Source organism: Lissotriton helveticus, chromosome 10 (assembly GCF_964261635.1).
Source record: "Lissotriton helveticus chromosome 10, aLisHel1.1, whole genome shotgun sequence".
Lineage (NCBI taxonomy): Eukaryota > Metazoa > Chordata > Amphibia > Caudata > Salamandridae > Lissotriton > Lissotriton helveticus.
Window position 1 is genome coordinate 187,689,406 of NC_136071.1, and position 27,665 is coordinate 187,717,070.

A 27,665-nucleotide genomic window follows, 5' to 3' on the forward strand; every position below is an offset into this window, starting at 1 on the left:
AGCAAAGGGGGTCCAGGACAGGATTGAGGGGCGCAGAAGTAATACAGCCCAGTACCTGGTTGATCCCCAGCAGTCCTGTGGTAGTTAGGTTTCTTCTTGGCGCTGGATAGTTTTGGTGCCCTTGTCAATGGCAGTTTCTTGGTTTCTTGAAGGGGGGTTGAGTTGAGGGCTGCTGACAGGATCCTCAGCAGGTCACTGTAGATGGTCCCTGGGTTCCCCTCCCGCCGGGCCAGATCAGTGGGTTAGTTCAGGGTACCTCACTCAACTTAAGAGACAGCACCTAAGCCCTGTCACTCCCAGTGGCATAAGTCCCTGACTAGGCCCTACCGCCTAAATCTCTTGCGTGGCCCCCCCAGGTCAGTGATGCCCCAACTGACTGGAAAGTTTCCCTCCCTTTCCTTTTATAGGCCCAGGTCAGGTGACCACCCTCTAAGGCGGCAAAACTAGGCTCCGCCCCTATTCTAGAATGTGCCAGGAGCTTCCCTACTCTAACTGTGGGCAGGCAAGGCAGGCTGGAATGGCAACAATGTTGGGAGTCCCTGCCAGCTCCTGGCAACTAGAATGCGCCTTAACAAGACCACACTGCAGTAACAGAGGCCTATGGCAGCCATGTTGAGGGTAGAGGGCACCTGCACCTAGCATTGATTTTAACATTACCCAGGGCATTTTAACCTCACAGGGCCTATACAATTACATTACAAGGGGGACTTCCAGAATTAGGGGAAGCAAAAAGCGAAAGATTTCCGTGAAAAGGGCCAAGTCCAACAAACTGTAATCATAAAATCGTAATGCATTCTTTACTGAAACAAAGTAAAAAGTTACATTATTTTATGGCAATGCATGCTTAACAGGGCACTGTGAAACCTGGCATTGTGGCATGGTAATATGTGCTTTACTAAGGAGGGTGAACATTGTTGTCATATCATGACACTGTGTACCCTGTTCACAAAGGTAAATTTACATATTTAGATTTACTCATGTGGAAACTTACTACTGTTCATGTCGAAACTTAATAATGCAGCTAGCACTAACTTCAGCCTTTTTTTGCTATTTACCATTTCTGAGTGTAACTTTAATACCAGGTGCAGACTTAAAACAGTATGGAGACTTCGAGAACAGAAATTACGAGGGTAAAGTTACTAATAGTAGCTTACACATATAGACGGAGGTTTCTTCTACAGTGACAATGAGCTCCTTATGATACAGGATTTGGAAAAGTAGTAAGGTTTAATAATTAGTAAGAAAATATATTAAATACTGTAATGCAAAATAAAAAAATTAAATTAACTTAAAATAATTATTATTAACCTGTAAACAAAAGAAATTAAATGTTACAGCACAATAACCCATCAAAATAAATGTTGAAGAAATAATTAAATGAATAAAATATATCAAATTAAATGTAGAATTATTATTATTTAAAATAATTTTTGCACAATCCCATTTGGACCATTTTTATATGCAGTTAATATCTAGTAAATGGTATTAGACCATTTTTGTTTAATTATTTTAATGAATTTAAATATTTATAATACACGTTTAAAATTGTAGTTACTTTAAACACAAATCTAATGTTATATATATATATATCTGTATTTATATATACATATATTCACATACGTGTACGTAGATGGACGGGTGGATGGGTGGATGAAAGATCCGCTTTCCACATCCTTCTATATTAAGTGCACAGCGACGTTCAAGCAGTTAATATTCCAACTGGGTATCAGGCAAAAAATTAAGGATTATTGAAGATATCAAAATCTAGCCCAAGTGGGCAGTTCAAAAACATTAAAACGAATCTTGGTGACTGTAATTATTTAGCTGCACTTTCATATTCTGTGTCTAAAATAGTTATATGATATGTAAAACTAAAGAGAGGAAACATAATTACCTGATTCAACACAAGTGTCCTCACGAACTATATTAAAACCGTATTAAGGATGTCATAAACAGTTTCAGTGAGAAATTGAAATTTTACATATTTACATCAAATGCCCTGGTAGTAAATATGCAACGTTAGGATTTGTGAGGTTTGTCAATCGAATTTTGTAGTACATGTGTTGTACCATTGTAGAACTACTAAACATACTACAAAGTGCAGTTTTTGAATAGGCCCCTGTGTCATTCATTAGGCGGTGTAAAAGCTTCGTGCAAACCATGTATTACTAGGGATATGAATACCAGTATTGTAATATATGCTTTATGTTGCCAATATCGGTACTGGCAAGGCATTGTGTACTCTCTCTGACGTAACATGCAAACTAGCATGACATTTCATGACTTACGAGAGCATTGTTGATCCCAATAGCCAATATTTGTTGTAATAAGCAATATGGAAAATGGTAATATCAATTGTACTGGCGCAATGTAGATAAAACACCAATGTGCCCTCTACAGTGGTGTTTTAATGTCATTCAAGGTGCTTGTATCATGCATGAAGCCGTCTGGACAAAGAACTGGTACACATAAAGAACTTAAAAATGCACTAAATCTTGCCTAGAGATCCTTGGCCAGACAGTTCTGTTCCACCACTGAACACCATTGAGGACTGAAGGCCAAAAATACTGACACTGAGTTCAAGGCCTATACTCTGGAATGGCCTGAATTCTAAATTGAAGGCAAACCCTGCCACCTGCACTTCAGAAAACTATTTAGACTGTTCTTCAACAGACAGCTGACCATAACGAGAAAACACTGAATGAAGGATCACACCTTACATCTGGATGGATCCTAAATACAATCAAACAATGTTTTCAGAAATCTTTTGTATATCTTTAGAGCTTCGGAATGCCTGCATGTTATTGTGCAACCTTCCACGAAATTCTTGACCAATGTCACCGAGCCTGTGTACTTTAAAATGCTACCTTTGATTTGTATATTTAAAATTGTCTGAAGAAGCCACCAAAACTCTTGTAAAGCACTCTTGTGATCATTCCTACTGGCCAGTTGTGATTGAAAATGCACAATAATGTCTCAATTTCCTCAACTGTTATTTTATTTCGACTAGCAGACATTGAGCACAAAAAGGCAGGCAGGGCCTTTGTTAGGCTAGGCCCTAATGAATGAATGACATTAAATTGGCCTCAGAGTTTCTGCAGTCCCCCTTGAAGAAATTGTAATAGGTTTGAGGACAAGTGTTAGAACTATCATCCGTCGTGTGGCCTTCCCCAAAACCTTTTGCCTTCACCCCTCTCTTTTCAGTATTTTATTTTTATTGGTGTTAGGACTCTGTGCACTTTACCACTGCTAACCAGTGTTAAAGTACTTGTCTCCCTAAAACATGGTACAATTGGCTTACACCTGATTGAAATATTTATTTTACTTATAAGTCCCTATTATATGATACTACCTGTACCCAGAGCCTGTAAATTAAATGCTACTAACGGGCCTGCAGCACTCAATGTGCCTCCTACCTAAGTTGCAATTTAATTTAAGTCTGCAGGCTGCAGTGTAGGTTTAAAACTGCCAATTCAACCTGGCAAAATAAACCATTTGCCAAGTCTAAACCTTCCTTTTTAAAACATATAAAGGACCCCTGAGGTAGTCCCTAGAAAGCCCACAGGACTGGGTGCATTGATTTGTTTTTCACTACGGTAAAGCATATCTTTTCAATTGAATAGCATTAGGTTACTTTATTATATTTAATAAGTGTTAACGTTTTGTTGGGAACAGAAAGGATTGTCAAGTCACAATTATGAAAATGGCACTTTTAGAAAGATGACATGTTCTTGTACTAACCACTTGGTGCCTTCTGCCTATGTCCTGGGTCACATGACTGTGAATAGCTTGGCAGTTGGCCTTTGTGTATTTCTCACAGACAGGGAGACAAAGGGCGACTAGGTATTGCCAGCATGGTCCATCCTGTCAGTATTGGTGGTGTGGAGTTGTTCCCTGCCCCACTCACGTTTCAAAGAGCTGCCTCCAGCACACACACAAAGGAACCCGACAACAGTCTTTGGAGCCTTGGCAGGGGAAGGGAAGATGTTTCCAGAACCAGATGGGGGGGGGTCTAGGCTGTTACCACCACTTCAAAGGCTGGCATCAGGGACAAATATTGAACTTCTTGAACACATTTATCAGTACACTCCTGGACCTGTGGAAGACTTCAAAAGACTGCCTTGTACTTCAAAAGAATGCCCTTTTCCTTCAGGCCTGTCTTGTTGTTCGGTGGGCTGCCCTGCTGCTACCAGAGAACTGCCCTGCTGCTTGAGGGCCTGCCTTACTGTTTGAAGGAGAGAGAACCAAGTCTGTGAACCCAGGACTACCAGAATGGCATCAAGGGCTAGTTGGCTGGCCTCCTGTGTGGACTACAGGGACATACAAGTTCCAGATACCTTGGACCCTGCAACTGGCCTCTGCTGGAGTCCTAACCCCTTGAGTGATGCCCCCAGGTCCTGGACCATTGGAAGTGGTATTTGAGGTGCTGCACCTGCCTAACCCCCAAGCAATTGCCAGAAGAACCATCAGAAGACCATAACCTACCTGCCAGCCTATCCGCCCACGGTGCGTCGCTGGTTGGCATGCCTTCTTTCTTCTATGAAGCAGCAAATCCTATTCAGCTGGACTTCCAAGCAACGATATCTGGCTTCATGGAGCCTTCTACAGATATGGCTTGCAGCTTTGTCCCACTGGCCAAAAATCATCCTGGTTTGGTTTATTGGCAGTCCAGACTTCTCTTTTTGTATAGCAGCTCTCTGCACCTTATTATAACTTTTTGATCAAGATCATTGGGCATCCTCTTTAGGTGGCAACATTGTTTATATGGATTACTCTTCATTTGCCTGAGTCTGTCTGAGAACCAAGATGTATCCGACTTTCTGCCCATTGAGTGGTATTTTTGCGGTGCTGTATTTGTTCACGGCGCTAGGATCCTTTTGACTCACCACTTATACTTATGGGATTTCCTACCAGAGTTCTAACCCCCCTCAATCAATAACCTAATGTCTTACAACATGCATATACCCATTGATGTTTCTGACTGTAGAATAAGGTGGAAAAGTATTTTCCATGACTTTGCCATATCAACAGTAGGTAGAATCTTGCTGGCACAGTCAACTGAAAAATAATTGCAAATAATGTTGTTTTACAACCCACACTCCTAACCCCAGGCCTCTTGGTTGCCAAGTATTTGTTGTCTAAGTGAACACGTTTGCTCTACTGGCATGAATATGGTTTGCTGAAAGCAGCTGCTTTACATTTTCATTGTATTTTCACAAATGGACAACATATATTCTGAAACAAATTATGGCTGTATCTGCCCTCTGATTATTTTTGTTTAGACTGGATCAAATTGGAGCAGCAGCTAGCAAAGAGTATTCCTTAGAGAAATCGATGGAGAAGATGAAATCGGAATGGGCCAACATGTACTTCAGTTTTGTTCAGTACAGGGACTCAGTAAGTTAACATTTTGAATGTATCAAATTACTGCTATTTTGGGAAATGAACTATTTGCCGTGGGTTTGTAAAATAAGGAATTAAACTCTGGAATCCTGTATCCTTTATCGGTATCCACAGGATGATAAAGGACTTTACAAATATGATGCTTTTTCTTACATCAGATCTCCAAATGATCCTAAAATTAGTTTACATTGTATAGATTCTTTATGTAGTGTGCTGCTACTACTGATATGCCTCTCACGTACCCCACAGAGGATCATAGTTTATGATAAAAATGGAACAGTCTTTTTCTTCAAATGCTATCCACATCTGTTAGTGTGCAATCTCAAGAGATGGTGCTACCATTAAAAAACTAATTTTACTGCCTGAAAGCGGGTCACTAGCTACCAGGGCGGCAGGATTACTGCTGCTTTAGTTGACAGACCATATGTTGAGTTCCCTGCACTTATGGTGTGCTGAAACAGAAGGAGCCCTTTTGGAAAAAGTGCACAATTCCTGCCAGACTACCATGCAATGGTGGCATGACAGACAGGGTGGCATTTCTTTCCTTTAGCAAAGACAGACCCCCAAAACGGGCTGAGCCAAATGTGAAAGACACTTCAAACCAGCAATGGTTGAGAGGGCAGACCTACTGCCTCCCTCACTATGTAAAATGTATTGATGACACAATCTTTGGTAAAGAGTAAAAACTGTCTTTTTTGATCTTTTGATTTGCAATATCCTTTTAACGTGTGGACGAGTATTTTATTCATTTCAGTTGGTGCCATTTTGCGCCACATCATCTTTTGCATAGTTATGAATTTGTCGGATTTGACCCATTGATCCATCATTTGCATAATCTGCAGATTTCCCCCAAAATGTTTTTTAGTACAAACTTTACTGCATTTTTTCAATGTATAACAGCATCATGACATTCACTGTGGAGAAATGGGTAATGTGTACAGTATAGACATGTGACAGATCTTCTAGAACATTACCATTCATAGATAGGCATTTCCTTAGAGTAGCACAATTTACCATAACCCACCAGCCCCCCTCCCAAACAACTAGATGATGTCACCCATACATTATTCGTGGTAGTGAATTATGGAGCAACAAAAACATGGGTGAACATGGTGGGGTGCCACATATGTGTCGACCTGTTGTATAGTAATCATGGATGAAACTGGTGTTCCACGAGTGTGGGGCTTTACCTAAGCCATGCCTCAAACCCCCATAGAGATGCAGTGTATATCCAGTCCGATTGTGACATACAAGTGGGGGGTGTGATTGTATGGGTAACCATGTTCATGCGTATTTAGCATGAACAGTCAGTGAATCACTCCTCATCAGAGATCTCATTTTGGGATCGAAACCTTTCTAGGAGGGCATCCCATTCAAGTGCGATTGGTCGTTTGCATAGACCCCTGTATTCCTCCTTCCGTATCACTCTACTCTCTGCCTGTCCCCAGTGTATAACCTCCTCCCACCAAGAGAGCAATTGTGGAGCCTTTGGGGATTTACAGTGTCGGGTTATCACTCGTTTCACCAGAACTCGGGCCAAGTCAGCAAACCGCAGCAGTACTTTGGAGTACTTTGGCCTGCGACAGAGTCCCAATTGACAGCATTCTGGAGTATCCCAGGGTGTGGTGCCTAATAGTTCTGCTAAGGCCATTGATATGTCAGTCCAGTGAGCAGTCAGTGAAGGACATGACCATAGCTGTGTAGGAGAGTGCCTATACAACAGCAAGGACATTTGGAGGATGTCGATGGGAACATCCAACTGATTCTGTGTTGTGCTAGGTATGCCCTATGTAATATTGAGAATTGTATGAATTTAAATCTAGAATTATGAGAGACTTTTGTGGGATATGCTAACAGAGCAGCCCAACCCTTGTCTGGAAGATCACGTGAGAGACCCTATTCCAATTTTGCTTTCAGAGAGGAGAGCGATATCAGGAGCTGTGTGCGGAACCCACAGTAAAGCCACGCACCAGGTGTCTGCCATTGGCCATTGTGTGTACCGCCTGTAGTGGTGCATACACTTCTGGTTCCCTCCCTTCAGGTGCCCATTGTCTTTGCATACATCTAAGGATACTAGTGTGTGTAAGAAATAATTTTTTGTTAGCCCATGCGCGAGTTCCATGTCCCCATGTGGCAGCAAGTCCCCATGCTGGAACAAGGCTCCCTCCATCGTCACTCCTTCCCGTTCCCAAGGGCTGAGTCTTCCTAAAAAAATGTTTCTAGCTCAAATGTTCAAAAGTTACTAAACACTCAGCAATAGGTGTAGCAGAACAGTGGAAGACCCTTCACAAAGGTTAGGAGGTCACACTTAATATCCATAAAGCTGTATTTGGGCGTTAGATTGGTACTGATAAGATGAAACCTTTACCTAGACAGTGTTAACATGTTTAAAAATAACAAAACAATGAGGCAAGACTATCACAAAAGCTGCCTTATTTACGTGCATAATTTGCCTTTTCTTGCGGCATCATTTAGCCAACCCTGATGCAAAATGTGGCTGTACCCTGCTATGCAATTTCAGTAGCTCTGATTACAAAACACAATCGTATCATGACTTGTAACCCAAAAAAGCTTAAATCCTCAGTCTCTTGTACCTTCATATGATACAACATGGTTACCAACATGTAGAATGAATACAGAATCTGTTGTGTATAATTAAACATAAAAAGTATACAGCTAGTAATTTCTTGAAACAATATATGCAGTTTTATGAAAGTCATTTTCAAAAACAGCTGTTGTTCAATATATGAGGAAACATGCAAAGGGATTCCCACTTTTCTGAAATGAACTATTACTGTGCAAAAAATAAGCATTCTGCCATATATCTCTCCTTTTTGCTAATGACTTGTTTCAACAAAAAGTCCAGAAGAGTTGAAAAATTAGTTCTCGATTTCCTCGTTTAAACAATAGTTGTAATTCTGCTCCTTTACCTGGCACCTTTGCTCTGGAAGCAGGCATTATGATGTCCCAACTGCAGTACTTTATTACAGTTTAGCAGCTATGTGTTTTTCTTATTACAGGTGACTTGTGATGTCTCAACTAGACTGTAATAAGAAAATTAGAGACAGTTTTTATACAGGGATTGCAGGGTTCCATGTACATATCAGTATGACAGCTACTCTTGATTTTGCCTCGCATTTTAAAAGAGTCAGTTACCAAATACCAATCTGGCTATCATACATGTATCTCGACTAACCACTTTAAGTGTTTTTCATGCTCTGCTAAAGCAAGTCTCAAACTAAACCTGCTGCATTTGCCTAACAAAATGTGTTGTCTTTGCAGAATACAAGCATCCTCACCGCTGTTGATGACATCCAGCTACTTCTCGATGATCACATTGTAAAGACACAGACAATGTGTGGTTCTCCATTCATAAAATCAATAGAAGAAGAAGCCAAAGTAAGATATAGCCTACAATTCTCCAATTTCCTCTTACGATGATTTTGCACATTAGTATGGCTGACATCTTTTTATACAAAGTCCAAGAGTCTGGAAAGACCAAGCTGAAATTTAGTTGGTGTTGGACTTGAGGGAAGTATGATCCAGGTGTCACTGTTAATATAGCCTTATAGCCCGCTGTAGAGGGCTATACAGGCTATTAAAGGCCCTCTCCAGCGTTAAATACTATACTGTATACTTGATGTATCCCATTTGTTACTCTTCACTTGTGTAGCAACTGCAATGGACCTGAGTAAACATAGAAACATGCCAACTCTCTTGAAATGGGGGGCCGATTACGATGTTGATCGAAAAGCTTCCGTCCGCTAGAAGGAAGCTTTGTGACTGCGGCCGGAGGCTTTCCGTCCGACACGGTTGGTTTGCGGTCTGAACTCACGATTACGGCGTCGGAGGTCAGAACCTAAATGGGGCGGGTCACTCCAACTCATTTCTGACCAACTCTCAGAGTCTTACAGCTGGTCTGAACTGCACCGTAATCCCCTGTGGCCAGGGTTTCCACCAATGGGATTACCATGACGGTTTTCCATAGCCTTTCCTTGCTGGCCTTTCCGACACAGAAAGGCTGACGGAGAACGACTTTAGGGGCCCCTAGCAGAGCCCCCTTGCCTCCGCGGTCTACGGTTGGTGTAAATCCCCGCACTGTTTGGCAGGCACCATAGGGTGCATGCCACAGGGTGCAGGGTTTTAAACACACACACCCCCATTTCGCTATAGGAGCCTGTATTACGGCCGGTTTACGGTTGTGACATATGCTCCAATAGAGAAAAGTGAGTGTGTGACCAAACAGTGTTCAGTTACATCGTAATCAGGTGGTCGAAACCACCGACCTGAGGTCAGTCGGTCCCGGGTCCGAGATGGTGTCGTTCGAAGGCAACTCCGACCGACATCGTTATAAGCCCCTAGTGGTATTACTGTAATGTCCAGGTTCTGATTTCCCCCCTTGTGGAAGGGAAGTGGCAATAAAGTTAGGAATACCTACCCTCACACAATTTTAGAGAAAGTGACTTGGTGTAATTTACTGTGTGCCTAGCTGGAGGCTAACTACACTGAAGTGGGAGCTCTCATGATAGGCTTCTGAGCCTTAAATAAAGTGGTCTACGAATGTGGTTTAATGGAAAACAATTGAGAGTCCTATTGTAATCCAGAGCAGAGTATAAAGAGTGGACCCACCTGGAGTTTTTTGGTGAGGAAAATCCAGCATCATATTTAAGTACCCGTGCAACAGTATATATCTAAATCAGTCCTAATATACTCATATAGGAATCTAATATTCATGAACAATCAATAATTCCTTAAAATGACTCCTGTTCTAAGTAAATAGAAAAATGAGCAGAACCACCTTGGCATTTGCATCTAAATTCCAATTTCTACCTAATATGTTCCACATTCGATCCATTATGCGCCCACATCTTCAGGTCGCGCCCATAACTGAGAGAGGTGAGTTATTACCGTTTTTAACCCCACCATTGTTAATGACGTGCAAAGAAGGCAATAATGCTTAATTGGCCTGATGATCGGATTGAAAGTGAGTACATGGAATGAGTTGCTTTCAAATCATAAATGCGACACAAGGAAGCTGCTACTGCAGTTCATACTGCACATCTGTAAAAGTTTTTTAATGAGCACAAGATGGCTAAAATGCAGATATCAGTGCTTGTTTTGGGTCACCTTTGAAATATTTAAAGACATTTGAAACTGGTCAATTTTGCCATTTATGCAAGCACAAAATCTCTGGTAACTAGGTGCTCTGTATAATAATTTAATTACACTGCTTCTCAAATGTTAGTTTTTACCATCCTGACAGCCAACTTGGTTTTGTGTCGTACTTTGTTTGCAGGAATGGGAACATAAACTGACATCTATGCAAGCTATTTTAGATGCCTGGTTAAAATGCCAAGCTACCTGGCTCTACCTGGAGCCCATCTTCAGTTCAGAAGATATTATAGCTCAAATGCCAGAAGAAGGACGAAAGTTTGGTATAGTAGACAGCTACTGGAAGGATATAATGGCCGAAGCGGTAAGTAGCTGTTTGTGTTTAATGCATACATTGTGGAACTCAATACCATTTTAACGACCAATTTCTAGGCTTCTTGATCTTTGGAAATGGTATATCAACACCCCCAAAGAAAACAATGTGTTATTTTTATTTTAGTTGTCAATACAAAAAGAATGAATCTTTTTGGTGGAGACCATTCTCAAAGTGGCAGGTAGGGTAGCACAATCATGGGCCTCCAACTGAGAATGCTCGACTTTCTACCGTCTGCACATCAAACAATATAGGTGCTTTGATTGCCCAGTATACTACAGGAATTAAGTATAGAATATGGTCAAACAAGTAAGGCACAAAACAGACCCCTGATGACGATCAATGCAGTGCTTAATTTGTAAAAAAAAACATAAGGGCTAGGGCCCTTGTCAGGAGGCCACTGCAGTTTGCACAACCCATTGCCCCTGCCAGCGGTGCCATTGACAGTACCAATACAACTACTAACCATCACACTCCTACAAGTGTGGCATTTCAGACTATTCCAGGCCCCCAAAGCTATAAGAATGGCTTGGATGGCAGGTATTAGTCATTTTTAATGTATATTAAATAAATAAACAACTCATCGCTCATCTCTAAATAAGACAAACTGTGCCACCATGAAGCATACTGTCACAAGTGTCGGTGTTGGCAATTAAGTGCCGTGTGGAGCACCGGAAACCATCGGCTCAATTTAAGCACTGGACCAATGTGCAATTGAAAAAACGTGAAAGCTATCTAATCGATATTGAAAGTTGTTTGAGATTTTCCACGTATCATAATAATGAAAAAGCCAATTTGTATCAGGTATGTGAAATCAAGATGAGTGTATTAGTAAATGTTTGTTCAGCGGTAGCACTCCCCATTTTGTAACTTTACTAAATTGTAAGAAATGTACTCCGATAGACTCACGCCAACATGTGGAATATATTTTTTGACTTTTATGTTATTTATAAAGATCCCTGTAGTATTCTTGCAAAGCTGCATCATTTTATGACTTTCAGGTCACGCCAAAGCAAAAATGTGGCTGCTGAACATTTATGCATGAGTATGTGCCACACAAATACAATTATTTGCACAGGCTAACTTTTTTATTTTTTTTCATGTGGTAAATATTATTTTTTCAGTCAACCATGTGAGTTTTCCTCCACATACCAACAATGGATGTTGTTTTACTTCTGTCCTCCCCCAGAATAAGGCGTTACATACCAAAGTACCCTGATGAGTCGGGCCCTTATTGCTTGGTAGTCCAGGGCTTATGATTGTACAGTCTTTGGCTGCACTGAAGGAACAGTTAATAAACAATGTAGTGAATGGCCAATTCCTTATGACTGGGGTTTGGAGACTGACCATGGCAAGTCTCCCGGCTACATTTCACCTACATTTTATGAATGGAAATTAGACTTTCTCAAGTATTTCAAGGTTTAGAGACAGTTAAGTCAACCTAATAAAGACACACATTGCCAAAGACAATAGATGCGTTGTTGGGGGCCAGCCTTTTAGCTTTGTCAATGCTTGTTTTGTCATAGTTTTTGTAAAACGTTGTTGTTGGGAAAGCTGCCAGGACCTCGCCAAAATAACAAAATGACTAAAAGCAAAAAAGTTTTTGGTCCTAAAAAGCACACATTGTTAAAGTAGTCCGTGTCACAGAAGGAAACTACTGCGAGTGACCTCCTTGTGAAATAGCAGAATGGTCCAACGCACAGCGAAGTTGCCAAAGGCTGGCTCAGTGCCTCATATTATATGCTGCAGTGAGTAGAAAAAAAATTGAATGAAACAACGAAAACAGGTGAATGAATAGGACTGTCTGAAAGCCCCTGTAAACGTATAGAATTTTAGTAAAATCAAAAAGTCTTGGCTAATTTCACATGGCAAGGATACACCTCCCATACATTAGATACCAGATGATTAGATTTGCAGGTAATATGTGATCATAACTAAATACATTTCTTTCTTTTTTCCTCTTGGGAGTCAACAAGATCATTCTGTGAACCCTATAGACATTTTAAGAAATATGATGCAATGTAGGTTCCCTCCCGCTCAAGAAATGAACACCAAAGAGCACCATTCAAGTATACCAAAGATATCATAGTGATATCTACTATGGGTTGTTGTGTAATAAGTGGAATATCTGGCTTTGCCGTTGATTGTGATTCCAGCATGGTGCTTCAAGGACGATTTTAGCTTCTTCTGCAGGGCTGTCTTTATTGATGTAGTGCTGATAGAAAGGTTAGCCAGTCTTCACAGAAATCATTTGAGTCAGGCAGAGCTTTGCCCATTCATAGTAAGAAACTTTCATCTAACCTCTGTTATCTTTCACATGTCCCATCTTTCACGAGCCACATCTCATCAATGAAATACATTTTCCTAGTTGATGAGAGGTGAGTCTACTCACTCAGGAGTAAAACTATACATTTTCAAATATACAGTTTTAGACATCAATAAGATATCTTTTCGTGGTTTTTATACCCTACTCTTGAAACAAACAGTGGAAAAGTAAACAAAAATACTAAATTGATAGTTCCAACACAATACTTCAGAAGTGAAGAGTGAATGAAAGTAAAGTTGTATTTTTTGCCTTCGTAGGTGAAAGACACCAAAGTACTTGTAGCCACCGAACAGCCAAACATGCTTGGAAGGCTTACTGAAGCAAATACTCTCTTGGAAGACATCCAAAAAGGGCTTAATTTGTATTTGGAGAAGAAAAGATTGTTCTTTCCCAGGTACAGTGATCCATTGATGGTATGCAAGTTTGAAATTTACCCATGCTGATTATTCTGAAGGACGTCCTGGGTTATTACTTGCCATATTCCTGTAGGATATATGAAAGGGGGATATAATGGGGTTACATACTCATGACTTAATCCTAATATTCAATTGGCCTGAAAACTGGCGATACTGTGCCTAGCAGGAGTATGAGTGAAGCGATAACACCACAGAACTGGATTTTCCCCTGGATACTCCAGCTGCTCAAAACAGCTGAAATAACCAGGTAAAATAGATATGTTTAATCCCATTAATGTTAAACATCTTTAAAGGTTACTTTCCCTGATTAATTGTGGAAATTTCCACACGAGTACCATAATCGCGCCCTATCTTTTTACTCTGGTGCATGTCCTAATGTAAAAGGCACTGATAAATTCAACAGGTATGGATTTTGAAAAATAATTATTAAGGATTACAGTTTAAAAGGGGGTCATGGAAATATGTTTGTTTACATGTTGCGAAGTATGAAGTAAAAGAGGTGAAAACGGTGGAAGGGTGGAAATACTTTTCATGAACACTTTTTTTAATTTATATCTGTCCTAGCTCCAGTGCAGACACTTGCTAGAGACATTCCCTTTTCCAAATCATCTAGACTGAAATAATAACAACTTTCACTTGCCTGCCATAGAGACAGAATGCTTGTAATCAAGGGTGAAATTGGGAGCCACCTTCCAGAACCTGTGTATCATGATTAGATCAGGGCAAAATATCTGTTATGTGGGGGCTAATCATGTGAAATTTTGATAGTTTTATTTAAGCTTGTAATGCTAAATTCCCAAAAGTAAGCTACACCGCATATTTATATACCGTCCATGGGAAAAATGTAGTGCCAACGCTTGAGAATAATGCAAACTACGAGAACGTGAACGGCTGCTGTTCACCGCACTTGCATTTTTTTGCTCTATCTTTTTAGTATCAAATGCGTCCTCAAATCCACAATGGACGCCAGGGTACTAAAATATAAAACCAAATGCATGCATTGCATTATATGTTAATAAACTCATTTTTATTAATTTTTCCAAAAATGTGTGTATTTATGCAAAAGCAAATTAGATGAATTTTACACATTCCTAATCATGATCTGGCAGGAAAGGGTGGAAACCGTGGTTCTGCAGAACTTACTTGTCTCAAGGATATATATTGTATTGATGTGTGCTTAAAGAAGAGTTCAACATTTAAATTCAGTATTTCAGATGTAATAGTACACCAGTGTCATTGAAAGGCTTGACTATAGCAGTACTTATGTACCCAAGTAAATTCCTGGCTGCACCTATGATGCAGTGCCATAAGCTAGTTTAGTGTTTCTAGAATGATGTTTGTGCACTTTTGTGGGTAAATATCCCTAAAGTGTAAAACTGTGTGGATGGTGTGTAGTTGTCCCTCTGAAGTAGTTTAGTGTTAAGGTTAGTGACCCTAAAATGTAGTGTGGTAGATTACTGTCCCTAAGATGCAGTACAGTGTGGTTAATATAGGTACCTTTAGTCCCTACGGTGGGTTAGTGTCCACAGACTGTTATGTGAAAGGTTAGTGAATGTATGATGTAATGTTTTGGTTTAGGTTTCTATGATGCAGTGCAGTGTGGTTTGTTATTGTCCCACGGGTGGACTGTTATGGGTTAATGTCACAAGGAGGGAATAAAGATTGCTGGGTTAGCATCCTTGAGATGGAGTGGATGATTGTGGTGTGTTAGCATAGCTGATGATAGCACAGCTATGACGGCTTACATTGTGGTGCATGATGTCCCTAGGATGCAGTGGAATTCAGCATCCATATAAGGCAGTGCAGTGAAGTGTGTCAGTGCCCCTAGGACACAGTTCCGCATTGCATCTCAGCGTATCAAGGTTGCAGGGCTAGGTGGTTTGTTAACCTCCCTAGGGTGCACTGAGGTGGGTTTGTGTCCCTAGTATACAGAGCAGTAAGGTCCTCAGATCTAGAGCTGTGCTGTGGCTACATGTACTTGGAGGTATCTATGGGATTTACTGCAGTGTGGTGGATTGGGGTCCTTAGGCTGCAGTGATATAGGTTAATGGGCTTGGTGATGTAATGCAGGAGATCTACAAGTGTCCCTAGGAAGCAGTATAATGTTGGGAGATAAGTTCATCAAATGCAGAAACCTGGATCAACTCTCTCTTACAATCATGTGTTTAAGCATTTACATAGCACTCTTTTAGTTATATACGCATTATTCTAGCAAAAATTATTAAACCTGTGTTCAACAAAACCTAACAAAAATGAAAAAAATCCTGCACCCACACTTTCCTGGAGTCATTCTGCACATAAAGGCGCAAAAAAATAAATTTTGTATTAAATGCATTACACTGGTAACGAGGGATAACACTTTTATCACCAGGCCACAAATCTGTGCCCTAACATACCCCTATGTACACTATATACTGTCCTTAGGCAGAATGAGAATTTATTTAAATTGTACCCACTTTGTCATTTTTGTCACAGTACTAATGTCAAACATGGCTGAATCTTCACTCATGCTAGACTTTTAAGTCTTGTTAGCGTGCAGATAACGTATGAATACATTCAGATTTCTTTTTTTAAAACATGAATATAGGGGTGCTTGTATACATTATTGGGGCCACATGGGGGGGCCTGCCACAGGGTGCAGGGTTTTACACCCACCCCATTTCTTTATGGGAGCCTATATTACAACTGGTTTAAGGTTGTAACACCAGCTTCCATAGAGAAATGGGAGTATTGGTCGCATAGTAATCAGGCGGTCAGTCCCAAGACCGCGACGTGTCGGCCAGAGCCAACTCAGACTGACATTGTAATAAGCCCCTTAGTATCTCTATCACACTCTTGATGGTTCTTTTTTGTACCTATTTCTCCTCTTTTGTTTCTTTTTTTTTCCTCCTTTCATTCTCTCTCTTGACCTCAGTCAAAGTTTGATAATAAAAAATAAGTCCTAGTGCCCAAAAATGAGCGGAGGTGTTCACCACCTTCAACCTTTGGCACAAACTAAATGCACTGCAACAAAGCATGTAAACATTCCCTTCAGAAACACATTCAATGATCGCAGCGACTCTTGGATGGTCACTGAAGTCACAGAATTTTACAAAATACTTTAGGCTGTGACTAAAACATGGGAGGGTATACTCGGTTTAATTGCTGTAACAAAACCTATGTCAAGTTAGCACCTTCCTTTCATCGATACCATTTTCATTCCGATTCACTTGTCTTTTCTTCATCCCACTTTCCTATAACCTAGGAAATGTAGTTCGTTTTTTTTAAAAAGGGAAAAATGCAAGGGATCCAAATTTATATTGTCCAATAACATGCTTGAATTCGGATTATACAAAAATTATGAAATTGTTGGCAATTACATTTAATGGGATAGCCTTTAAGATGATACATCATGATCAGAATGGTTTTATTGCTGGGTGTCAGTTAGGAACAAATCAGCATTCTGTTTGCAGAATCGCTTGATTATTTATCTGTAAATCAAGTACCTGCTGCGATTGTTTACTGGATGGCGAGAAATGCGACCTCCTATACCATAAATGGATAAGATTAATCTCTATGCTGATACTATAATGCTACTATTAGATACTAGGAAAATCTTTTTGAGCTTTTAATTATGTTTCGAGGGTTAGGAGGCTATCAATAAAATTAAAACTGAAGTCATCCTGTGCAATAGTGTGGCAGATATTCTGCTCCCAGGGCTTCATGGCTGTATTTATATTCAACCAAAGCACTAATTAGGGATTAGATATACATGCAAGGTTGAATATGTATTTGAGTCAAACTTTTGTCCACTGTTATTGAAAGTTAGAGTGCTGTTAGCTCAATGGAAATTGCTCCCCCTTACCCTTATGGGGAGGGTGACATTGATAAAAGTGGCAATTCTTCCCTTGTTTAATTTTCTCTTTTCTGCCGCACCCTGCTTGCTGAATGTGGCTTTTCTTGAGGGTATAGAATGTATTTTCACACCTTTTACTTAGCAGGATAAAAGTACCAGACTAGTACTTAGCACTTTGTATAGAGATGTGGAGGAAAGTGTAAATTTTACAGAATATTACCATGCCTATTTTGCACAATATATTTTCTGATTTAAGAATGACCTGATGAATGTGATTTTAGGAGAATATAATATAATTTATATTTTAGATTGACTAAATAAATCCCCCAAGAAAGTTTCATAAAAGACCGTACATTGTTTTTTAAAAAAGCGGAAGGATTTTATAGTTACTATTTGATTCCCTATATGAATGTTGCCACACGTTTGTATGATTTCGCCCGGGGTTCAAAGCACTGTATCTGAATGGGTGGGGGGGGGGGGGCAATGGGTTTCTCTAAGATGACAGATTTCATTATAGGTGATAGGTGGAAAACTTGGACTAAAAAGGCACAGATGTTTGGTTGCAGTGGTCTTACAATATTTTAATCTCAAGATTAAAGACCATTAATATATATATATATATATATATATATATATATATATATATATATATATATATATATATATATATATATATATATATATATATATATAAGCAAAAATGTGGTTATTAATTTAACTGAGACCTTAGCCCCGAAGTGACCTCATGGTTGGAAAAAAACTCTTGCATCAAGTAGAGGAATTCATACCTATCAAAAAGCTGTAAATAAGTGGGGGGAAAAGGAAGAGTTTGTATTGACAAGAGAAGTTTGGGGTCAGGTTAATAAATTGAATTTCACGTGCTCAGAGGTGTCAAGTGGTTTAGTTATCGAACTGCGCATGTTCTTGAGGAGATTATATCAGTTTTGCCGAGCCATTGTTTTAGATGTGAATCGACTGATGTGGCAAATTGGTCTCATGTAATCTGGCACTGTGTAGCTCTTCAAGATTTTTGTAATGCAATTTTACAGTATTTGGAGCAGGCTTGCACGTATTGCTTTTGTGGTATTATTGGGATATGATTTCTCTTTAAAACTAACTTCCAGATACCAAAAACTGTTATATGTTTCTATGCTGAGGTCCAGAGCATTGTTGTTGCAAAGATGGAAATCAAAATTAATCCCTTCCATTGGAAAGTGAATTGAGAAAATGAAGCACGTAAGAGGGAAAGGGCTACTATATGCTATACGATGTGGAGATATTGTAAAGTTTAATAAAATGCGGACCCAATAATTTGTTGGTTATGGTTCTAGGGAGAGTAAATATTTTGAGTTATATTTTTTAGGGGAAAGAATGTATGTGTTTTTATATGTTTCTGCTTATTAATGCTAGGTTCAGGTAGGCCATTCATGAATATACTGTATGTATGAATATGAAAATGAAACTGTATGAAATACGATGAAATTGCATGGAATTTTATGATATTAAATGAAATTGTATTAAATTAATTACTCTTTTGGTGTATTGTCATGTTGTTTTAATCTGGATCTCAGATTTATTTTTAAAATTAAAAATATTGTCTCTTGTAGTTAGCTGCGTTTAACAACGTCAATTTGTTCCCAGTGGCATGAGAGGGATTCACATGAAAATAGAAAAATCTTTTATAATTTGTTCCATCACTCCATTATTACATTATAATGACAATGGGAATCATATTCAATGTTTCAATATTAAATTCTTATCCTGTTAGATTTTCAGAATTAGAAGGCAATGGGGTCTAACAAGTTTCCTCTTATTTAACTAAAATAGGCGTCTATTTTACAAAGTCTGAACTATTTTTAGCCTTTCTCATTGATTTACTTCAATGCATTTGCTCCAGTTTTAAGATTGTGTTCTATGTTGGTAGTGGTCTTTTCTATGCTTATCGCAGTGGTGGGATGGGTAGCAGGAGCAATTAACTTTGCCTGGTTTCAACGTTCATGGGCATATCAGGGTGATTCATGGTTTATCAATATTTGCCCTCGGATGGCTATATAGAATGCTGTTGGCCATACATTTCACCTGAGAAATCTGAAGGCTTTACAGCTTCCTCACTCGAAAGAGGGCAACGGATATTGTGTTGACCAGTGTCTACAGAACCAATGTTTGACACACTGACTGACACAGAGAAGAGATACTACCACACATACAAGAAAGGGAAATGTACTTGAGAAACTACTTTGAATTGAAAAGTCATGACCTCTTAGCCTGTGATACATTGGCCTTGTCCCGGAATGGCCTACCCACAAATGCATACATCTGCACATCACCATGTTTGTCCATATCCACACTTTAATTGTGGTTCTTGCTATTTATGCCAGGCAGCCACTAATTCCTCTGCTGCATTCTCACATGCGGGGAGAGTGGAGGCTGGTGGGCACCACTGATGCAAATAACCACCCTCTGGCTATGCTCCATGTTCGTGTTTGCCTCCCACAAAAGGCAATTCCACTGTTTCTCAATAGATTTCTGTTGGTCGGTTATATCATCTTCTTAGGGGTTGGAGGGTGGCCCTATAGACAGTGGACATACCAAGGGTATTCTTCTCCCTTAGAGGTGCTTTATATAAAGCATTTTCCTGGCCTTATAGTTGTGATGAGTTCCTATACTGATTAAAATTTTTTTGTTATAGTCCCCTTCAGAATTGTACAAATGTAATTGTTGAGTAAGAGGTGGAAGTTGAGACAAGAGCTTTTTGAAAGGGATTTTTTATTCAACTATTCTTTCCTTACCTCATGGAATACTCAAAAATCTTGATAGAGCTTGCCTAGTCATCTGTGTTGGCTACTTATTGATTGCCCTCTTCTTGTAGCCTAAGCCACAAGCAGTTTGTTCTAGTGGCTGCAGTTGGTTGGCATCAGTGTGTACCTGGGGCTTATTTTTTTATCATCCCACTTCTGCCCATAACAAAAAAAAGAAAGAAAAGGGAGAAAGAATGAAAAAGACTTATTGCTAAACTGTGACAAAAGGGGAAAACCAAGAGGGTAATAGAATCTGCAAAAGTGAGATGAAGAGAAAGGAATAGGGTGGTGGAAGAAAGTTGTATTAGGTGAAATCAAAACTATGGAGACTTGGTATTCTGCTATTTTTGTTTTGTAATACTCTAAATGCCTTGAATACAAACACTCGCTACATCTACCTCTTGTTTGTTGAATATGATACCTTTAAACATGTTGGGTCTCATTTACAAGAAAGTGCTGCAGCACTGTCCTGTACATAAACAATCACCAGAGGTGATTTCTTTGTTCTATGCCTGCTGCAGAATTCAGCACGCATAGAAAGAGTAAAAAAAAACTAGGAGAAATTAATACATTTGTCCGAGTTGTGCCTCCCTACGGGTTCCCTGGAGAGGCTTAGCATTCAGACGCGTTTCCAGGTTTACGATTTCTTGTAAGTCTGGAAATGTGTCCAGTTCCATGGGTGTTGCCTGTAAAGAGGCCATACTTTCAAGGACTGGAAAAGCCATGCAGGGTGGATTTTCCTGTCCTTGTAAATATGGGGCGTTAAAATGCAACGCTGGTGCAGTACAAAAAGTGATGCACCGGTGATGCAAGGGGCTTGTAAATAAGCCCCTTTGTTTTGCTTTTATCTTAATGTTTTTTGGCAACAAACTATGTTTGTTATGATCATCAATGTCCTATTCTCACATTTTTATATAAACAATTGCTGGATCATTGGTAGCATTTTACAATTACATCTTGCACAGCAGCTTTAGAACTTGGAGAGTGGGTTTTAACTTGCTTGATCTTGATATATTTTTATTGTATGTGAACATTTAAATGGTTTTAATTAACTGAAGTAAAATAATTACTTAATAGTTGGTCATTTAGATTTAATTTTGACTCTTAGACTGTGAGTGTTATTGATGGAATGCTCTAGTACTGAAAGTAAATGCACATGTCAATTGATCTTCTATAAGCATGGGTTTTCCAAATAATCAGAACTATAATCTAATATAAGGTTACCAGAGCATTTTGCTTTTTATAATTGAATTTTTTGTGTGCAGATTTTTTTTCCTGTCCAATGATGAGCTCCTTGAGATCTTGTCAGAAACTAAAGACCCTCTTCGCGTCCAGCCACATTTGAAAAAGTGCTTTGAGGGAATAGCAAAATTGGAATTCTCTGACGAATTGGAGATCACAGGCATGATCAGTTCTGAGAAGGAAATCGTTCCATTGGTGCAGAAGATTTATCCAGCTAGAGCTAAAGTAAGTATACATGAATTGTGTTGTGTATTTATATAGCATGATTTGGCAAAATTCAAGATAGAATTGTAGTATTCATAGAACTGATCATCTCATTAATATTAAAAATTAGGGGATGCAAATACTAAAAGCTTAAAAAAAGTGTAAACATCATATTGCATTCAACCTAACTTTGGTACACATTGGATTAAAACCACAAAGGAACATCCTAAATTCAGGTTAGGATTGTATATAAAACATTGAGTAGCAGTGATCATTCAGTTCAGATTACAAGTCACAGTATAATTCTGGTATACATTAATGTGTTGCTCAATATAAAAGATAGTGTATCCAAGAGATTGCAGTGGTTAACTTGAGCATGTCCACAGCCTATAAAAATGTCCCTATTTCCCTCTTTTAATATTGATAGGTATTATTTTAAGGTCTTTTGTTTCAAATCAGTTTTATTGTTTTCAAATGACTGTAAATACAGTTATTACACATATAACATTGTTATCAATTGTACAGTATATTAATATCTTAACGGATCCTGTCAGTACACTTCTAATGGCCCACAGCGTCCTGAGTGGTCTTATCACAGTGCGAAAGATATTGGCGTGGAGCAGTATCTATTGAGTCCAGGCAGGTGCGTCACGTTTACCATTACTCAGCATATATGTAGTGGGGCTACACAGCCCAAGCTAAGAAATGGGCTGCAATCTAGAGGTAGGATTCTGTTTATGTTACATAGAACAGCAAAACCCCAAAATAGGAACGAGGTGGAGCAGGGGGCAAGGGGGGGAGAAATGGGGGTGGGGTGGGGCCCATGAATGTCGCCGCTCAGGGTCTAGCCATATTCGGAGGCGGGCATGAATGTGTGAGAAGGGGCGCTAAGGGGTTATGTTGGTGTCACTAGGGGGGAAGGAGTAAGGTAGGATGTCCCTGGTCTATGTTAGGGGTCGACCCATTATGGGGACTTAGTCCTGCGCAGTAGAAGAATATCATTAAAGAGCTGCAGAGCGCAAAGGTGGGGTGAAGTGCAGCGGCAATGTTCTAGTTTCGAGAGGTGATCTAGTAGTGGTTGTCATATACGTACATTTGTGGAATCAACAGGTTAGAAGCTCCATTGCCATTGTGTGCCACATGCGAGTGAACCATTGCAAGGTGGGGTTCGTGGGCTTTTTCCACTGCAAGACAATAGTTTGTTTTGCTGCTCCTAGCATATTCAGAATCAGACGCCAGTTCCTATGTGTCATAGCTATAAGGGATTGATTCCGGACCTCTAAGATAGTTTCTTGCGGTGTGCTCAGTATGGGAAACCCCACCGCATCTTTAATGTGACTCAGCACCTCCTTCCAGAAAAGGGAAACAAGTGGGCAGGACCACCAGACATGGATGAAGGAACCTATAACAGAGTTGCATCGCCAACACTGGGATGAGGAGGTGGGGAAAATTTTCTGCAACTGGACTGGGTGTAATACCAGCAGGTCATAACTTTGTAGGCTGTTTTATATATTCTAGGGATGTCGCGCCAGAGCTGCTCCCACTGTGTTCCGGGGGGATGTCTTCTGGGATGTCAGAGTGCCACTGCCCTTGATAAAGGTGGAGGGGCATAGGGTTGGAGTGCAGTAGGACCTCGTTTGTATGTGAGATAAGCCCCGCAAGCCATCAAAGGATCGCACAAGTGCCTCAGAGGAGATGAGCTGGCGCGTAGCCCTTTGTGTATTAGTAGATGTAAGAGGCCAGTGTCCAAGTTGAAAATATTCTTATTGTGTTGTGGCAGGGAGATGGTAGTCTTGAGCATATTGCTCAAAGGTCTTAAAGGTCTCCCCTTCAAAAAGATCACTGATTGTGCGACAGTCTCCTTCCTGCCAGGCCGGGAAGGAGTGGGGTTGCAAAGCTGGAGGGAAATCGGGGTTCCGGGATACCGGAGTGTTAGGGGAGGGGAAGGAAGTGAGACCCCTATTTTCAGCTGTTTATATTCCATCTTCCAGTGTTCTCCTATACCCTTTTTCTATGTGTCTTTACATGCAGTCTATACCTATGGGTCCATCGATAGTTTGTACCATTTCAATCACTGTGCTGTCTCACCCAGTCTGTTTTTCACCCTTTAAGGCCCTAATTACAAGTAGGTCATAATTCCATGTGAAGATTCCTGGTTTCTGGAATTACCGTCACTGGCTAGTTTGTCTACATGAAATCCAGCCTATCATGTGTTAGACCCCCTGGAATAGGACACAACTGAGCAAGCATGTAATTACTATGTGGAATTCAGTATGATATTAACTATTCTGACTGGTTTAACTCTCCCATATAGCACCTGCTCTTAGCAGGTGGTAATTTGAGAGTAGAGGATTCTGCATGATGCCCCCCCTTTGTGGTGGAGGGATGATGGGAGGACAGAGAAAGGAAGGGGAAAACGTGCCCAGCCATAGGAGGCCTTTCCTGGTGGTCTGAAACGGAAAAATGTACATCAGAATGTCTGCCATAGATAGGCCATGTGATCTGATGTGCTACAACCGATGTCCCGAAGTCCATCGGGTCATTTGTGTAAGGTTTCTGTTGTCAGAGCCAGTAGGGGCACCACCGGCAGAAACATATATGTCTGCCCAACTCTAAAAGAGTGGGTGCAGCATCAGTTTGGAGACAGGGCATTCCATCTGTTTGTGGTGGAGTACCTAGTCGGTCAAGCTCTAAATGCTGCCTTTAGACCAATTTAGACTCAAAGCTACAAGGTAAAGCAGCGAGCGCCTGTCAACATCAAATCTGTCATTTACAGGCCCCACTAAAGCCACTGGGTTAGGCACCAAAATCTCTGAACTGGATTTCACAGCTGACAAGGTCGCTTGACATCTGGAAAAGGTTTGCTGCATCACCCCTGTCCAAGGTTTTACTGTCAGACCTAGGCATATATTTGGTTCTCAAAATCCACCACAGGGTAAGACGCAAACCTCTAGACTGGCAAGACTCCTCAAAGCCAAATTCCTTTACCACATTTAAAGTATGGTATAAATCTCCTTCTTGTCCTTGAACCACAGGGCAGTCTTCTAGACACCAGGTCTGTCTCCATTCATTATTCTTTCAGGCTCCTATCCTTAGTAGTCAACTGGGCTTGGTTGGAGTCAGAAGTGATTTTGCTTGTTGTGTGATTTGAGCCGGCTAATAGGTGACCAACCACATTACCCTTGGAGAGGAGTTTCAGTGCTTGGGTGCCAGCAGGTGTTAGAAGTTTGCTCCTTTCCTGATATTGCCTTTCAAAGACAGTGAATGATCAGAGGATGTGGTCCTCCCCTAGTCACTCCTCAATGTATATGATCTGTTCTCCCCTCTGTCAGGGTCAAGCTAGTTTTAGCTCTTGCTGGGGTTGGAGCCAAACACCTAGGAAGGCCCTGGAAATTAATGGAATCAGGTCCTGGCATCCATTTGGCATCTCTAAATCAAAACAAGATGTGGTATGGCTATCTTTTGTTCTGCCACCTGTTCCTGCCCCTCGTAAATGGCTAATCCATGTTAAGTGGCCAGTTGTTGGCAAACACTCTGGCCTTCCAGTTCCCGGAGGCTAAGCCATTGACTTCTGGGAAACTGGTCACTAACTCCCACCCAGGAATGCATATTGTGTCTTGGAGTACAGCTGAGATGCAACTGGCTCTAAACCATTTTTCTCTCAGGTAGCACAAATTACACTTTTATCTTTTCTAATAAAGGTATCTGAAACCTGGGAAAGAGGTGTAGCGCAGCAGCCAGGGCGCCTGACTTTGGACCATCGGGTTCACGGTTTGATCCCCAGTGCCGGCGGCAGGTTAGTCCAGCACCAGGTGACTCTGGGCAATAGCTTGCTTAATCTTCCCGATGGCCCCCAGCTTCTTGACACCCTCGGGTAATTGCGCGCTTTACAAATACTGGATTTCGAACCAATTTTCACCAATGAATTAGATTTTTGAAATTAAGTGAAAAATAACTGTGTAAAAAATTTTTCTGACATGTTGCCAGGCAGAGATACAAAGAAATTATTTTCTTTGCATCCAGGCCTGTTTGTGAAAACATTCCCTTACCTCAACAGTAAAAGTGAAAGCAGCTTTTGGATAATTACTCACTCTGAGGGCATATTATTCCCACTATGTAGCTTTCCACGTTTTTGTAAAGGCACTTTTCCCTCCCATGTGTCCCAAAAGTACTTTTAAACTGCAACCCAGTCAAAGCACAAGTGGTGTGTTTTGCAGCCAGAGATTTGTTCCTATATGTGGACCATGCCAATACAGACTGCAGCCCACATAAGACATTTAACTTCCATGCTACTGGCGTAATTTCTATACCAATTTACTGTGGCCTTACTGGAAAGCTAAATAAACCAATTGGTTGATGCCAATTTTACAGTACTATTTTAAGGGCATAGTATAGGCACTGTGGCATTGAATGTCAGTGTCACAGTGCACAGAGTTAACACCAGCAAAAATAGTGGCCAGAAAAAGGCATAGTAATCAGGGTACTCCATGCAGAAAATATAATTTTGCTTCACAATGTCCTTTCAGTATTAAATATTTGATCACTGGTTTCAAGAAAGTGTTAAAAATTAGTTTTCACACCTGCCATTATTACTAATTCAAGCCGCAAGCACTCTAGAGTCTAAACCTTGCCCTGGAAGATTTGACAAAGGGACTTTTTGAACCAGTTGACAAATAAACCAATGCCTTTACAATCCACTAATATAGTTGTCATGGCAGTAATTGAAATGCCAGCTTTTTCATCTGAGCCCGAAATATATAATATTCAGTGCAGTGCTTGAAACTGAAATATAAAAGTGCAGGTACTCATTGTGTGATATAATTGCTCCTCGTCTTCTTTGAACTTTCTTTCACAAGAATTTTGTAAAGCAGTCACAATAATAATGGCCATATAACAAGTCAAGAGGGGATTGGTGGCACTTTGGGCTGTCACTTGCCAAAACCTTTCTAAAATAGGGCACCAAATAGTTATTTAGGGTGCTCTTGGCCCAGATACTTCAACATGCCATTATAATATGTGAGTGTCTGATCTTGCTCCAAAATGAGGTATACTTCTTTTACCAGAGTATAATAATAAACCAAAGATCATCTGACAATGTATGAATCTTGTGAGGATTTAAAGCCTCATATACTTCAGTAATACTGATGACTTAAATAGATCGATGGAGAGATGGAACTAATGCACATATTCTGATTGTATGAGAAAGGCCCATCTTGTGCAATATTCTTTAAGAGGCACTCTTCATTTGAATTATTTTAAAGCATTTTGTATGGTTGTGTAAACACAGTTTTTTCCATGCCTGATGATTCTTTATATGGATTGTTATTTTATGGGCAAAGATGTCAGAAATTAAGCTTTGGAGTGTACTGTTGTGCTGCTTGTAGAGTTTTGTACTGACTTATTCGGAATACCTACTTTGCTATTCTTGTCTCCAGTTTAAAGTCTACGTTGAAAAATCATAAATGCTCCTTATTTAGTCATTTTTTTTGTATAATGTGCTTTATTTGTCTTTGCTTCAAGGGAATGGTTGAGAAATGGCTGCTTGAAGTGGAAGAAAATATGCTTGCAAGCTTAAAGCACGTCATCCATGAAGGCATTGAAGGTTATATACAGGTAAAGATGCAGAGCCATTGTTTCTTACTGGGCCTAGGGAGCTACAGATGGACAACATGTCCTACGACTAGGGCAGCCTTTGCTGTTCCAAACACTGGTAGCATTGCTTACAAAACACACTCCTCCTCCTCATTACACCCTTCTACGGTATGCCTGAATTTACTGGGTGTTGTGCTATGTTGTGATATCAGTATGAAATGTTTGTATTTTTTTAATTTGCATAGGGTGAGCTTATGCGCTACTATCAATCATGACACCTATTATTCATTGTAGGAATAAAAAACGTGCAGGCTCTGACCATGAATGGAACATAATTTTAAGACCCGCTGTTTACACAGGGGTT

The 27,665-nt window shown here is 40.2% G+C and overlaps 1 protein-coding gene across 1 annotated transcript in view; it reads left to right on the forward strand.

Annotated features, from left to right (window-relative positions):
- DNAH3 (dynein axonemal heavy chain 3) overlaps positions 1-27,665 on the forward strand; it is a 660,573-nt gene that overhangs the window by 301,761 nt on the left and 331,147 nt on the right. The window contains exons 20-25 of the mRNA XM_078665068.1: positions 5,283-5,397; positions 8,686-8,802; positions 10,700-10,879; positions 13,472-13,608; positions 21,529-21,730; positions 27,230-27,322. Of these exons, the coding sequence (XP_078521194.1) occupies positions 5,283-5,397; positions 8,686-8,802; positions 10,700-10,879; positions 13,472-13,608; positions 21,529-21,730; positions 27,230-27,322 (844 nt within the window). The remainder of the gene's footprint in view (positions 1-5,282; positions 5,398-8,685; positions 8,803-10,699; positions 10,880-13,471; positions 13,609-21,528; positions 21,731-27,229; positions 27,323-27,665) is intronic.